The following is a 15918-nucleotide window of genomic DNA, read 5'->3' on the forward strand; positions in this document are numbered from 1 at the left end:
TGCACAGAGATCACTTTATTATACCTGTGTCTATTATCCTGTGTCTATTATCCTTGTGCTGTGACATCACACTGGTGCACAGAGATCACTTTATTATACCTGTGTCTATTATCCTTGTACTGTGACATCACACTGGTGCACAGAGATCACTTTATTATACCTGTGTCTATTATCCTTGTGCTGTGACATCACACTGGTGCACAGAGATCACTTTATTATACCTGTGTCTATTATCCTTGTGCTGTGACCTCACACTGGTGCACAGAGATCACTTTATTATACCTGTGTCTATTATCCTTGTGCTGTGACATCACACTGGTGCACAGAGATCACTTTATTATGCCTGTGTCTATTATCCTTGTTCTGTGACATCACACTGGTGCACAGAGATCACTTTATTATACCTGTGTCTATTATCCTTGTGCTGTGACATCACACTGGTGCACAGAGATCACTTTATTATACCTGTGTCTATTATCCTTGTACTGTGACATCACACTGGTGCACAGAGATCACTTTATTATGCCTGTGTCTATTATCCTTGTTCTGTGACATCACACTGGTGCAGAGATCACTTTATTATACCTGTGTCTATTATCCTTGTGCTGTGACATCACACTGGTGCACAGAGATCACTTTATTATACCTGTGTCTATTATCCTTGTGCTGTGACATCACACTGGTGCACAGAGATCACTTTATTATACCTGTGTCTATTATCCTTGTGCTGTGACATCACACTGGTGCACAGAGATCACTTTATTATACCTGTGTATATTATTCTTGTGCTGTGACATCACACTGGTGCACAGAGATCACTTTATTATACCGGTGTATATTATCCTTGTGCTGTGACATCACACTGGTGCTCAGAGATCACTTTATTATACCTGTGTCTATTATCCTTGTGCTGTGACATCACACTGGTGCACAGAGATCACTTTATTATACCTGTGTATATTATCCTTGTGCTGTGACATCACACTGGTGCTCAGAGATCACTGTATTATACCTGTGTCTATTATCCTTGTGCTGTGACATCACACTGGTGCAGAGATCACTTTATTATACCTGTGTCTATTATCCTTGTGCTGTGACATCACACTGGTGCACAGAGATCACTTTATTATACCTGTGTCTATTATCCTTGTGCTGTGACATCACACTGGTGCACAGAGATCACTGTATTATACCTGTGTCTATTATCCTTGTGCTGTGACATCACACTGGTGCACAGAGATCACTTTATTATACCTGTGTCTATTATCCTTGTGCTGTGATATCACACTGGTGCACAGAGATCACTTTATTATACCTGTGTCTATTATCCTTGTGCTGTGACATCACACTGGTGCACAGAGATCACTTTATTATACCTGTGTATATTATCCTTGTGCTGTGACATCACACTGGTGCACAGAGATCACTTTATTATACCTGTGTCTATTATCCTTGTGCTGTGATATCACACTGGTGCACAGAGATCACTTTATTATACCTGTGTCTATTATCCTTGTGCTGTGACATCACACTGGTGCACAGAGATCACTTTATTATACCTGTGTATATTATCCTTGTGCTGTGACATCACACTGGTGCACAGAGATCACTTTATTATACCTGTGTCTATTATCCTTGCGCTGTGACATCTCTTTTTTTAAGTGATGTCACAGTACATGCTATATTCACCTGCGCTGACAGTCCTGGTCATTTGCCTCTTTTGGGTTCCTCTGACATATAGAAGCCAGACACTCACTGCTGCCCATCATTAACCCTTTAGACTGTGAACAATGCCAATCACGGCATGTAAACATATCTAGGATAGGTCAGTGGGCTAATTGGACCCCCCAAACATGATTGCGGGAGTCCAATGAGCTACAATGACAGAAGTGGGTCCCTTCACCTTCCCCCTGCTGCCAGATCATCCTTCCAATAATACAGCCTGGCTGTAGCAGTGGAGCGCCGATCTCACTGTATAATTCTATGCAATAGGCATAGCATTATACAGCAAATGCAATCTAATGATTTCATATAAATGTTTCCTTTTGGGACTTTTAAAAACATTTTTTTATTTTACACTCCATTCCAATAGGAGGCTTGGGTCCCTGTTCTTAAGATCACAGAGGGATTAAAAAAAAAAAAAGGAATGCGGACACATACTGCCTGAGGACATTTATTGGCATACATTTGATATAGGCTGTGGGTACATTTGTGTGAACACTGAGATTTCCTGATGTATACGGCAAATGTACACCACAAAAGTCGTATGAAAAAAGCCTTGTTGGAGGAGTATGTTAGAAGGTTGACTACCTTTGGTACATTTCCCAAGTGTATACTTAGGCTGCGTTCACATCACGATTTCTCCATCTGACTTAAGTACATGATTTTCTAACTTAAAATCGTATGAAATTGTATATAAAGTCGGATCCATTGACCTCCATAAAAAAAAAAAAAAATCGGATCCATTACACACATCCGATTTGATCCGCATGGTTGGCACCGACTGACCAATCACAGCTCCCAGGTGGGATGTGAACTTACAGCTCCATAACCTCTTATTCCCTGGCGGGAGCCCTGATTGGTTGTCCCTGACTGACTAATCACGGCTCCAGGCAGAGAATATGAATTTACAGCGCCATAATTTAATATTCCCTGCTGTAAGTCCTGATTCGTCCGCACCGCCTGACCATTCACTGCTCCCAGCAGGGAATATGAACTAATGGGAGGCGGTCAGGGTGCAGGGCCATAGATGTCCCCCTAAATGTTTGGGATATGGACTGAACTTGGTCACCAGCAGACTATGTTCAGTCCATTAATCTCAGTGGACCCGCTGGCAGTACACCGCGGTATACGTTGGCTTACCTTGCTGATGGACACCTCCATACTGGAGACTAGAGATGAGCGAACTTACAGTAAATTCGATTCGTCACGAACTTCTCGGCTTGGCAGTTGATAACTTATCCTGCATAAATTAGTTCAGCTTTCAGGTGCTCCCGTGGGCTGGAAAAGGTGGATACAGTCCTAGGAGACTCTTTCCTAGGAATGTATCCACCTTTTCCAGCCCACTGGAGCACCTGAAGGCTGAACTAATTTACGCAGGATAAGTCATCAACTGCCGAGCCGAGAAGTTCGTGACGAATCAAATTTACTGTAAGTTCGCTCATCTCTACTGGAGACATTAGGTGTGAACAGAACCTAAATATTCACCGTATTCTAATAAATTTTCATACAAGTTGCGGAAGTCATGTGATGTAGAAGTGACATGTCTGATTCACCAATGTGTCTGTGTAGGCCAGCAGTCTTCAAACTGTGGCCCTCCAGATGTTGCAAAACTACAACTCCCAGCATGCCTGGACAGCCAACGGCTGTCCGGGCATGCTGGGAATTGTAGTTTTGCAACATCTGGAGGGCCACAGTTTGAAGAACACTGGTGTAGGCTTAGGCCAGTGTTTTCCAACCATGGTTCCTCCACGTGTGGCAAAACTACAACTCCCAGCATGCCCTGACAGCCTATGGCTATGTTCACACACAGTATTTTTAACCAGAACCAGGAGTGGAGCCAATACAGAGAAAAACTATAGTGGAAAGACTTGCAGCTTTGTTTCCCTTCTAGTTTGGGATATGAGAAGCCATCTTCAGGCTGGGTCCACATCACATTTGGGCTCGGTACTGCTGGTGTACATCAAAATATCTCAAAATACAAGAGGGTGATGCGGCCTAAGCTTTCTATAGACCAAATGTCCTCTACTAGTGACGTCTGGTCTGTTTATGTATCTGTATACAGTTATGATTTGTTTCTAAATATGATTTAATATTACACAATCTTGGTAGACTAATCTGTGGTGACCCGCACATAAAACAGACCAGATGTAGTCGCTAGTACCTAATGACTGTGCCACGGTATATGTTGGCATATCTTTATATGTATGCCCTTGGCTATAGCCCACACGTGAGGTGAAGCAATTACAGATCATGGCCATACAAGTAATAGACGGCCTCATGATGGCCCTCAGGCAGGTGGTTTGTAACCTGGCGGATCTTTTGGTCCCTATGGAGATAAGCGCCAAAGGTGTCTGGCAGCCGCTTGTCCCTATCTGAAGTGCAAGGCTTGGCTGATCGTGGATGTGGTTACATAGCTGGGTGTCAGATATATACTAGTGACAGAATACAATATCCCCCCCCCCCCCCGCTCCGGCAGTGGCGGGGTTCTCTTAGGGGGCTCCGGCAGTGGCGGGGTTCTTCTAGGGGGCTCTGGCAGTGGCGGGGTTCTCTTAGGGGGCTCCGGCAGTGGCGGGGTTCTCTTAGGGGGCTCCGGCAGTGGCGGGGTTCTTCTAGGGGGCTCTGGCAGTGGCGGGGTTCTCTGAGGGGGCTCTGGCAGTGGCGGGGTTCTCCTAGGGGGCTCCGGCAGTGGCGGGGTTCTCTTAGGGGGCTCCGGCAGTGGCGGGGTTCTCTGAGGGGGCTCCGGCAGTGGCGGGGTTCTCTGAGGGGGCTCCGGCAGTGGCGGGGTTCTCTTAGGGGGCTCCGGCAGTGGCGGGGTTCTTCTAGGGGGCTCCGGCAGTGGCGGGGTTCTCTTAGGGGGCTCCGGCAGTGGCGGGGTTCTTCTAGGGGGCTCTGGCAGTGGCGGGGTTCTCTTAGGGGGCTCCGGCAGTGGCGGGGTTCTCTTAGGGGGCTCCGGCAGTGGCGGGGTTCTTCTAGGGGGCTCTGGCAGTGGCGGGGTTCTCTGAGGGGGCTCTGGCAGTGGCGGGGTTCTCTGAGGGGGCTCCGGCAGTGGCGGGGTTCTCTTAGGGGGCTCCGGCAGTGGCGGGGTTCTCTTAGGGGGCTCCGGCAGTGGCGGGGTTCTTCTAGGGGGCTCCGGCAGTGGCGGGGTTCTCTTAGGGGGCTCCGGCAGTGGCGGGGTTCTTCTAGGGGGCTCCGGCAGTGGCGGGGTTCTCTTAGGGGGCTCCGGCAGTGGCGGGGTTCTCTTAGGGGGCTCCGGCAGTGGCGGGGTTCTCTGAGGGGGCTCCGGCAGTGGCGGGGTTCCTCTGAGGGGGCTCCGGCAGTGGCGGGGTTCTCTGAGGGGGCTCCGGCAGTGGCGGGGTTCTCTGAGGGGGCTCCGGCAGTGGCGGGGGTCTTCTGGCACATCACTGGAGCACAGGTAATGTGGCCCTAGGGGCTCTGCACGGAGGGGGAGGCCCCGTCTTCCCTGCATTACACGTCATTTCCTGAGCTGGGATTTGTTTCCTGGTGGCATTAAAAAAGAAGCCGAAGAAAGAGGAGATAAATCTATAAGGTGCGGAACCGCCTGCAGACCGCAACCAGTGACCTGTACGGGGATGAGGCGGGGGTCCTGTGTTCAGTCTGGGGGGATTCCCGGGGTTATCTGTCCTGCCTCTAACCCGGTGTCTGTCTGTCTGTCCTGCAGGTGTACCCGGAACCGCGCACCGAGGCCGAGTGCCTGGGAAACATCAGGGAGTTCCTCAAGGGCTGCAGCCACTTCAATTTGGAGGTGAGTGTCCCCCCTATAGATGTGTTCTGGATTATTGAACCTTCTGCTGTCACACTGTTTCTCCTATAGATATGTGCTGGATTATTGGACGGTCTGCTGTCACACTGTTTCCCCTATAGATATGTGCTGGATTATTGGACGGTCTGCTGTCACACTGTTTCTCCTATAGATATGTGCTGGATTATTGGACGGTCTGCTGTCACACTGTTTCCCCTATAGATATAGATATGTGCTGGATTATTGGACGGTCTGCTGTCACACTGTTTTCCCCTATAGATATGTGCTGGATTATTGGACGGTCTGCTGTCACATTGTTTTCCCTATAGATATGTGCTGGATTATTGGACGGTCTGCTGTCACACTGTTTCTCCTATAGATATGTGCTGGATTATTGGATGGTCTGCTGTCACACTGTATTTATCTATAGATATATGCTGGATTATTGGACGGTCTGCTGTCACACTGTTTCCCCTATAGATATAGATATGTGCTGGATTATTGGACGGTCTGCTGTCACACTGTTTCCCCTATAGATATGTGCTGGATTATTGGACGGTCTGCTGTCACACTGTTTCCCCTATAGATATATGCTGGATTATTGGACGGTCTGGTGTCACACTGTTTCTCCTATAGATATAGATATGTGCTGGATTATTGGACGGTCTGCTGTCACACTGTTTCTCCTATAGATATAGATATGTGCTGGATTATTGGACTGTCTGCTGTCACACTGTTTCTCCTATAGATATATGCTGGATTATTGGACGGTCTGCTGTCACACTGTATTTATCTATAGATATATGCTGGATTATTGGACGGTCTGCTGTCACAATGTATTTATCTATAGATATATGATGGATTATTGGACGGTCTGCTGTCACAATGTATTTATCTATAGATATATGATGGATTATTGGACGGTCTGCTGTCACACTGTATTTATCTATAGATATATGCTGGATTATTGGACGGTCTGCTGTCACACTGTTTCCCCTATAGATATGTGCTGGATTATTGTACGGTCTGCTGTCACACTGTTTCTCCTATAGATATATGCTGGATTATTGGACGGTCTGCTGTCACACTGTATTTATCTATAGATATAGATATGTGCTGGATTATTGGACGGTCTGGTGTCACACTGTTTCTTCTATAGATATAGATATATGCTGGATTATTGGACGGTCTGGTGTCACACTGTTTCTCCTATAGATATAGATATGTGCTGGATTATTGGACGGTCTGCTGTCACACTGTATTTATCTATAGATATATGCTGGATTATTGTACGGTCTGCTGTCACAATTTATTTATCTATAGATATATGCTGGATTATTGGACGGTCTGCTGTCACACTGTATTTATCTATAGATATATGCTGGATTATTGGACGGTCTGCTGTCACACTGTTTCCCCTATAGATATATGCTGGATTATTGGACGGTCTGCTGTCACACTGTTTCCCCTATAGATATGTGCTGGATTATTGGACGGTCTGCTGTCACATTGTTTCCCCTATAGATATGTGCTGGATTATTGGACTGTCTGCTGTCACACTGTTTCTCCTATAGATATAGATATGTGCTGGATTATTGGACGGTCTGCTGTCACACTGTTTCCCCTATAGATATGTGCTGGATTATTGGACTGTCTGCTGTCACACTGTTTCTCCTATAGATATAGATATGTGCTGGATTATTGGACGGTCTGCTGTCACACTGTTTCTCCTATAGATATAGATATGTGCTGGATTATTGGACTGTCTGCTGTCACACTGTTTCTCCTATAGATATATGCTGGATTATTGGACGGTCTGCTGTCACACTGTATTTATCTATAGATATATGCTGGATTATTGGACGGTCTGCTGTCACACTGTATTTATCTATAGATATATGCTGGATTATTGGACGGTCTGCTGTCATACTGTTTCCCCTATAGATATGTGCTGGATTATTGGACGGTCTGCTGTCACACTGTTTCTCCTATAGATATAGATATGTGCTGGATTATTGGACGGTCTGCTGTCACACTGTTTCTCCTATAGATATAGATATGTGCTGGATTATTGGACGGTCTGCTGTCACACTGTTTCTCCTATAGATATAGATATGTGCTGGATTATTGGACGGTCTGCTGTCACACTGTTTCCCCTATAGATATGTGCTGGATTATTGGACGGTCTGCTGTCACACTGTTTCTCCTATAGATATGTGCTGGATTATTGGACTGTCTGCTGTCACACTGTTTCCCCTATAGATATAGATATATGCTGGATTATTGTACGGTCTGCTGTCACAATTTATTTATCTATAGATATATGCTGGATTATTGGACGGTCTGCTGTCACACTGTATTTATCTATAGATATATGCTGGATTATTGGACGGTCTGCTGTCACACTGTTTCCCCTATAGATATATGCTGGATTATTGGACGGTCTGCTGTCACACTGTTTCCCCTATAGATATGTGCTGGATTATTGGACGGTCTGCTGTCACACTGTTTCTCCTATAGATATAGATATGTGCTGGATTATTGGACGGTCTGCTGTCACACTGTTTCTCCTATAGATATAGATATGTGCTGGATTATTGGACTGTCTGCTGTCACACTGTTTCTCCTATAGATATATGCTGGATTATTGGACGGTCTGCTGTCACACTGTATTTATCTATAGATATATGCTGGATTATTGGACGGTCTGCTGTCACACTGTATTTATCTATAGATATATGCTGGATTATTGGACGGTCTGCTGTCATACTGTTTCCCCTATAGATATGTGCTGGATTATTGGACGGTCTGCTGTCACACTGTTTCTCCTATAGATATAGATATGTGCTGGATTATTGGACGGTCTGCTGTCACACTGTTTCTCCTATAGATATAGATATGTGCTGGATTATTGGACGGTCTGCTGTCACACTGTTTCTCCTATAGATATAGATATGTGCTGGATTATTGGACGGTCTGCTGTCACACTGTTTCCCCTATAGATATGTGCTGGATTATTGGACGGTCTGCTGTCACACTGTTTCTCCTATAGATATGTGCTGGATTATTGGACTGTCTGCTGTCACACTGTTTCCCCTATAGATATAGATATGTGCTGGATTATTGGATGGTCTGCTGTCACACTGTATTTATCTATAGATATATGCTGGATTATTGGACGGTCTGCTGTCACATTGTTTTCCCTATAGATATATGCTGGATTATTGGACGGTCTGCTGTCACACTGTTTCCCCTATAGATATAGATATGTGCTGGATTATTGGACGGTCTGCTGTCACACTGTTTCCCCTATAGATATGTGCTGGATTATTGGACGGTCTGCTGTCACACTGTTTCCCCTATAGATATATGCTGGATTATTGGACGGTCTGGTGTCACACTGTTTTCTCCTATAGATATGTGCTGGATTATTGGACGGTCTGCTGTCACACTGTATTTATCTATAGATATGTGCTGGATTATTGGACGGTCTGCTGTCACACTGTTTCTCCTATAGATATAGATATGTGCTGGATTATTGGACTGTCTGCTGTCACACTGTTTCTCCTATAGATATATGCTGGATTATTGGACGGTCTGCTGTCACACTGTATTTATCTATAGATATATGCTGGATTATTGGACGGTCTGCTGTCACAATGTATTTATCTATAGATATATGATGGATTATTGGACGGTCTGCTGTCACACTGTATTTATCTATAGATATATGCTGGATTATTGGACGGTCTGCTGTCACACTGTTTCCCCTATAGATATGTGCTGGATTACTGGACTGTCTGCTGTCACACTGTTTCTCCTATAGATATATGCTGGATTATTGGACGGTCTGCTGTCACACTGTTTCCCCTATAGATATGTGCTGGATTATTGGACGGTCTGCTGTCACACTGTATTTATCTATAGATATATGCTGGATTATTGGACGGTCTGCTGTCACACTGTTTCTCCTATAGATATAGATATGTGCTGGATTATTGGACGGTCTGCTGTCACACTGTATTTATCTATAGATATATGCTGGATTATTGGACGGTCTGCTGTCACAATGTATTTATCTATAGATATATGCTGGATTATTGGACGGTCTGCTGTCACACTGTTTCCCCTATAGATATAGATATATGCTGGATTATTGGACGGTCTGCTGTCACACTGTTTCCCCTATAGATATGTGCTGGATTATTGGACGGTCTGCTGTCACACTGTTTCCCCTATAGATATATGCTGGATTATTGGACGGTCTGCTGTCACACTGTTTCCCCTATAGATATGTGCTGGATTATTGGACGGTCTGCTGTCACACTGTTTCTCCTATAGATATAGATATGTGCTGGATTATTGGACGGTCTGCTGTCACACTGTTTCTCCTATAGATATAGATATGTGCTGGATTATTGGACGGTCTGCTGTCACACTGTTTCTCCTATAGATATAGATATGTGCTGGATTATTGGACGGTCTGCTGTCACACTGTTTCTCCTATAGATATATGCTGGATTATTGGACGGTCTGCTGTCACACTGTATTTATCTATAGATATATGCTGGATTATTGGACGGTCTGCTGTCACACTGTATTTATCTATAGATATATGCTGGATTATTGGACAGTCTGCTGTCACACTGTATTTATCTATAGATATATGCTGGATTATTGGACGGTCTGCTGTCACACTGTTTCGCCTATAGATATGTGCTGGATTATTGGACGGTCTGCTGTCACACTGTTTTCTCCTATAGATATGTGCTGGATTATTGGACGGTCTGCTGTCACACTGTTTCCCCTATAGATATGTGCTGGATTATTGGACAGTCTGCTGTCACACTGTTTTCCCCTATAGATATGTGCTGGATTATTGGACGGTCTGCTGTCACATTGTTTTCCCTATAGATATAGATATGTGCTGGATTATTGGACGGTCTGCTGTCACACTGTTTCTCCTATAGATATGTGCTGGATTATTGGACGGTCTGCTGTCACACTGTATTTATCTATAGATATATGCTGGATTATTGGACGGTCTGCTGTCATACTGTTTCCCCTATAGATATGTGCTGGATTATTGGACGGTCTGCTGTCACACTGTTTTCTCCTATAGATATGTGCTGGATTATTGGACGGTCTGCTGTCACACTGTTTCTCCTATAGATATAGATATGTGCTGGATTATTGGACGGTCTGCTGTCACACTGTTTCTCCTATAGATATAGATATGTGCTGGATTATTGGACGGTCTGCTGTCACACTGTTTTCTCCTATAGATATAGATATGTGCTGGATTATTGGACTGTCTGCTGTCACACTGTTTCCCCTATAGATATGTGCTGGATTATTGGACAGTCTGCTGTCACACTGTTTCTCCTATAGATATAGATATGTGCTGGATTATTGGACGGTCTGCTGTCACACTGTTTCCCCTATAGATATGTGCTGGATTATTGGACGGTCTGCTGTCACACTGTTTTCTCCTATAGATATGTGCTGGATTATTGGACGGTCTGCTGTCACACTGTTTCCCCTATAGATATGTGCTGGATTATTGGACGGTCTGCTGTCACACTGTTTCCCCTATAGATATGTGCTGGATTATTGGACGGTCTGCTGTCACACTGTTTCCCCTATAGATATGTGCTGGATTATTGGACGGTCTGCTGTCACACTGTTTCTCCTATAGATATAGATATGTGCTGGATTATTGGACGGTCTGCTGTCACACTGTTTCCCCTATAGATATGTGCTGGATTATTGGACGGTCTGCTGTCACACTGTTTTCTCCTATAGATATGTGCTGGATTATTGGACGGTCTGCTGTCACACTGTTTCTCCTATAGATATAGATATATGCTGGATTATTGGACGGTCTGCTGTCACACTGTTTCCCCTATAGATATGTGCTGGATTATTGGACTGTCTGCTGTCACACTGTTTCCCCTATAGATATGTGCTGGATTATTGGACGGTCTGCTGTCACACTGTTTTCTCCTATAGATATGTGCTGGATTATTGGACGGTCTGCTGTCACACTGTTTCTCCTATAGATATAGATATATGCTGGATTATTGGACGGTCTGCTGTCACACTGTTTCCCCTATAGATATGTGCTGGATTATTGGACTGTCTGCTGTCACACTGTTTCCCCTATAGATATGTGCTGGATTATTGGACGGTCTGCTGTCACATTGTTTTCCCTATAGATATAGATATATGCTGGATTATTGGACGGTCTGCTGTCACACTGTATTTATCTATAGATATGTGCTGGATTATTGGACGGTCTGCTGTCACACTGTTTCCCCTATAGATATGTGCTGGATTATTGGACGGTCTGCTGTCACACTGTTTCTCCTATAGATATGTGCTGGATTATTGGACGGTCTTCTGTCACACTGTTTCCCCTATAGATATAGATATGTGCTGGATTATTGGACGGTCTGCTGTCACACTGTTTTCCCCTATAGATATGTGCTGGATTATTGGACGGTCTGCTGTCACATTGTTTTCCCTATAGATATGTGCTGGATTATTGGACGGTCTGCTGTCACACTGTTTCTCCTATAGATATGTGCTGGATTATTGGATGGTCTGCTGTCACACTGTATTTATCTATAGATATATGCTGGATTATTGGACGGTCTGCTGTCACACTGTTTCCCCTATAGATATAGATATGTGCTGGATTATTGGACGGTCTGCTGTCACACTGTTTCCCCTATAGATATGTGCTGGATTATTGGACGGTCTGCTGTCACACTGTTTCCCCTATAGATATATGCTGGATTATTGGACGGTCTGGTGTCACACTGTTTCTCCTATAGATATAGATATGTGCTGGATTATTGGACGGTCTGCTGTCACACTGTTTCTCCTATAGATATAGATATGTGCTGGATTATTGGACTGTCTGCTGTCACACTGTTTCTCCTATAGATATATGCTGGATTATTGGACGGTCTGCTGTCACACTGTATTTATCTATAGATATATGCTGGATTATTGGACGGTCTGCTGTCACAATGTATTTATCTATAGATATATGATGGATTATTGGACGGTCTGCTGTCACAATGTATTTATCTATAGATATATGATGGATTATTGGACGGTCTGCTGTCACACTGTATTTATCTATAGATATATGCTGGATTATTGGACGGTCTGCTGTCACACTGTTTCCCCTATAGATATATGCTGGATTATTGGACGGTCTGCTGTCACACTGTTTCCCCTATAGATATGTGCTGGATTATTGGACGGTCTGCTGTCACACTGTTTCCCCTATAGATATATGCTGGATTATTGGACGGTCTGCTGTCACACTGTATTTATCTATAGATATATGCTGGATTATTGGACGGTCTGCTGTCACACTGTATTTATCTATAGATATATGCTGGATTATTGGACGGTCTGCTGTCATACTGTTTCCCCTATAGATATGTGCTGGATTATTGGACGGTCTGCTGTCACACTGTTTCTCCTATAGATATAGATATGTGCTGGATTATTGGACGGTCTGCTGTCACACTGTTTCTCCTATAGATATAGATATGTGCTGGATTATTGGACGGTCTGCTGTCACACTGTTTCTCCTATAGATATAGATATGTGCTGGATTATTGGACGGTCTGCTGTCACACTGTTTCCCCTATAGATATGTGCTGGATTATTGGACGGTCTGCTGTCACACTGTTTCTCCTATAGATATGTGCTGGATTATTGGACTGTCTGCTGTCACACTGTTTCCCCTATAGATATAGATATGTGCTGGATTATTGGATGGTCTGCTGTCACACTGTATTTATCTATAGATATATGCTGGATTATTGGACGGTCTGCTGTCACATTGTTTTCCCTATAGATATATGCTGGATTATTGGACGGTCTGCTGTCACACTGTTTCCCCTATAGATATAGATATGTGCTGGATTATTGGACGGTCTGCTGTCACACTGTTTCCCCTATAGATATGTGCTGGATTATTGGACGGTCTGCTGTCACACTGTTTCCCCTATAGATATATGCTGGATTATTGGACGGTCTGGTGTCACACTGTTTTCTCCTATAGATATGTGCTGGATTATTGGACGGTCTGCTGTCACACTGTATTTATCTATAGATATGTGCTGGATTATTGGACGGTCTGCTGTCACACTGTTTCTCCTATAGATATAGATATGTGCTGGATTATTGGACTGTCTGCTGTCACACTGTTTCTCCTATAGATATATGCTGGATTATTGGACGGTCTGCTGTCACACTGTATTTATCTATAGATATATGCTGGATTATTGGACGGTCTGCTGTCACAATGTATTTATCTATAGATATATGATGGATTATTGGACGGTCTGCTGTCACACTGTATTTATCTATAGATATATGCTGGATTATTGGACGGTCTGCTGTCACACTGTTTCCCCTATAGATATGTGCTGGATTACTGGACTGTCTGCTGTCACACTGTTTCTCCTATAGATATATGCTGGATTATTGGACGGTCTGCTGTCACACTGTTTCCCCTATAGATATGTGCTGGATTATTGGACGGTCTGCTGTCACACTGTATTTATCTATAGATATATGCTGGATTATTGGACGGTCTGCTGTCACACTGTTTCTCCTATAGATATAGATATGTGCTGGATTATTGGACGGTCTGCTGTCACACTGTATTTATCTATAGATATATGCTGGATTATTGGACGGTCTGCTGTCACAATGTATTTATCTATAGATATATGCTGGATTATTGGACGGTCTGCTGTCACACTGTTTCCCCTATAGATATAGATATATGCTGGATTATTGGACGGTCTGCTGTCACACTGTTTCCCCTATAGATATGTGCTGGATTATTGGACGGTCTGCTGTCACACTGTTTCCCCTATAGATATATGCTGGATTATTGGACGGTCTGCTGTCACACTGTTTCCCCTATAGATATGTGCTGGATTATTGGACGGTCTGCTGTCACACTGTTTCTCCTATAGATATAGATATGTGCTGGATTATTGGACGGTCTGCTGTCACACTGTTTCTCCTATAGATATAGATATGTGCTGGATTATTGGACGGTCTGCTGTCACACTGTTTCTCCTATAGATATAGATATGTGCTGGATTATTGGACGGTCTGCTGTCACACTGTTTCTCCTATAGATATAGATATGTGCTGGATTATTGGACTGTCTGCTGTCACACTGTTTCTCCTATAGATATATGCTGGATTATTGGACGGTCTGCTGTCACACTGTATTTATCTATAGATATATGCTGGATTATTGGACGGTCTGCTGTCACACTGTATTTATCTATAGATATATGCTGGATTATTGGACAGTCTGCTGTCACACTGTATTTATCTATAGATATATGCTGGATTATTGGACGGTCTGCTGTCACACTGTTTCGCCTATAGATATGTGCTGGATTATTGGACAGTCTGCTGTCACACTGTATTTATCTATAGATATATGCTGGATTATTGGACGGTCTGCTGTCACACTGTTTTCTCCTATAGATATGTGCTGGATTATTGGACGGTCTGCTGTCACACTGTTTCCCCTATAGATATGTGCTGGATTATTGGACAGTCTGCTGTCACACTGTTTTCCCCTATAGATATGTGCTGGATTATTGGACGGTCTGCTGTCACATTGTTTTCCCTATAGATATAGATATATGCTGGATTATTGGACGGTCTGCTGTCACACTGTATTTATCTATAGATATGTGCTGGATTATTGGACGGTCTGCTGTCACACTGTTTCTCCTATAGATATGTGCTGGATTATTGGACGGTCTGCTGTCACACTGTATTTATCTATAGATATATGCTGGATTATTGGACGGTCTGCTGTCATACTGTTTCCCCTATAGATATGTGCTGGATTATTGGACGGTCTGCTGTCACACTGTTTTCTCCTATAGATATGTGCTGGATTATTGGACGGTCTGCTGTCACACTGTTTCTCCTATAGATATAGATATGTGCTGGATTATTGGACGGTCTGCTGTCACACTGTTTCTCCTATAGATATAGATATGTGCTGGATTATTGGACGGTCTGCTGTCACACTGTTTTCTCCTATAGATATAGATATGTGCTGGATTATTGGACTGTCTGCTGTCACACTGTTTCCCCTATAGATATGTGCTGGATTATTGGACAGTCTGCTGTCACACTGTTTCTCCTATAGATATAGATATGTGCTGGATTATTGGACGGTCTGCTGTCACACTGTTTCCCCTATAGATATGTGCTGGATTATTGGACGGTCTGCTGTCACACTGTTTTCTCCTATAGATATGTGCTGGATTATTGGACGGTCTGCTGTCACACTGTTTCCCCTATAGATATGTGCTGGATTATTGGACAGTCTGCTGTCACACTGTTTTCCCCTATAGATATGT

General features: G+C 43.8%; 1 protein-coding gene across 3 annotated transcripts in view; it reads left to right on the plus strand.

The window, feature by feature from the left end:
- The window catches only part of LOC130355529 (rho guanine nucleotide exchange factor 7), a 172030-nt gene that overhangs the window by 19124 nt on the left and 136988 nt on the right, over positions 1 to 15918 (plus strand). For 2 of the 3 annotated variants that reach the window (XM_056555770.1, XM_056555771.1), the window contains exon 2: positions 5402 to 5485. In XM_056555770.1, the coding sequence (XP_056411745.1) occupies positions 5402 to 5485 (84 nt within the window). Of the gene's footprint in view, positions 1 to 5042; positions 5135 to 5401; positions 5486 to 15918 lie in introns of those variants that run through there. The other variant, XM_056555772.1, reaches the window with a different exon arrangement.

This window comes from Hyla sarda, chromosome 2, assembly GCF_029499605.1.
Source record: "Hyla sarda isolate aHylSar1 chromosome 2, aHylSar1.hap1, whole genome shotgun sequence".
Taxonomy (NCBI): Eukaryota; Metazoa; Chordata; class Amphibia; order Anura; family Hylidae; genus Hyla; species Hyla sarda.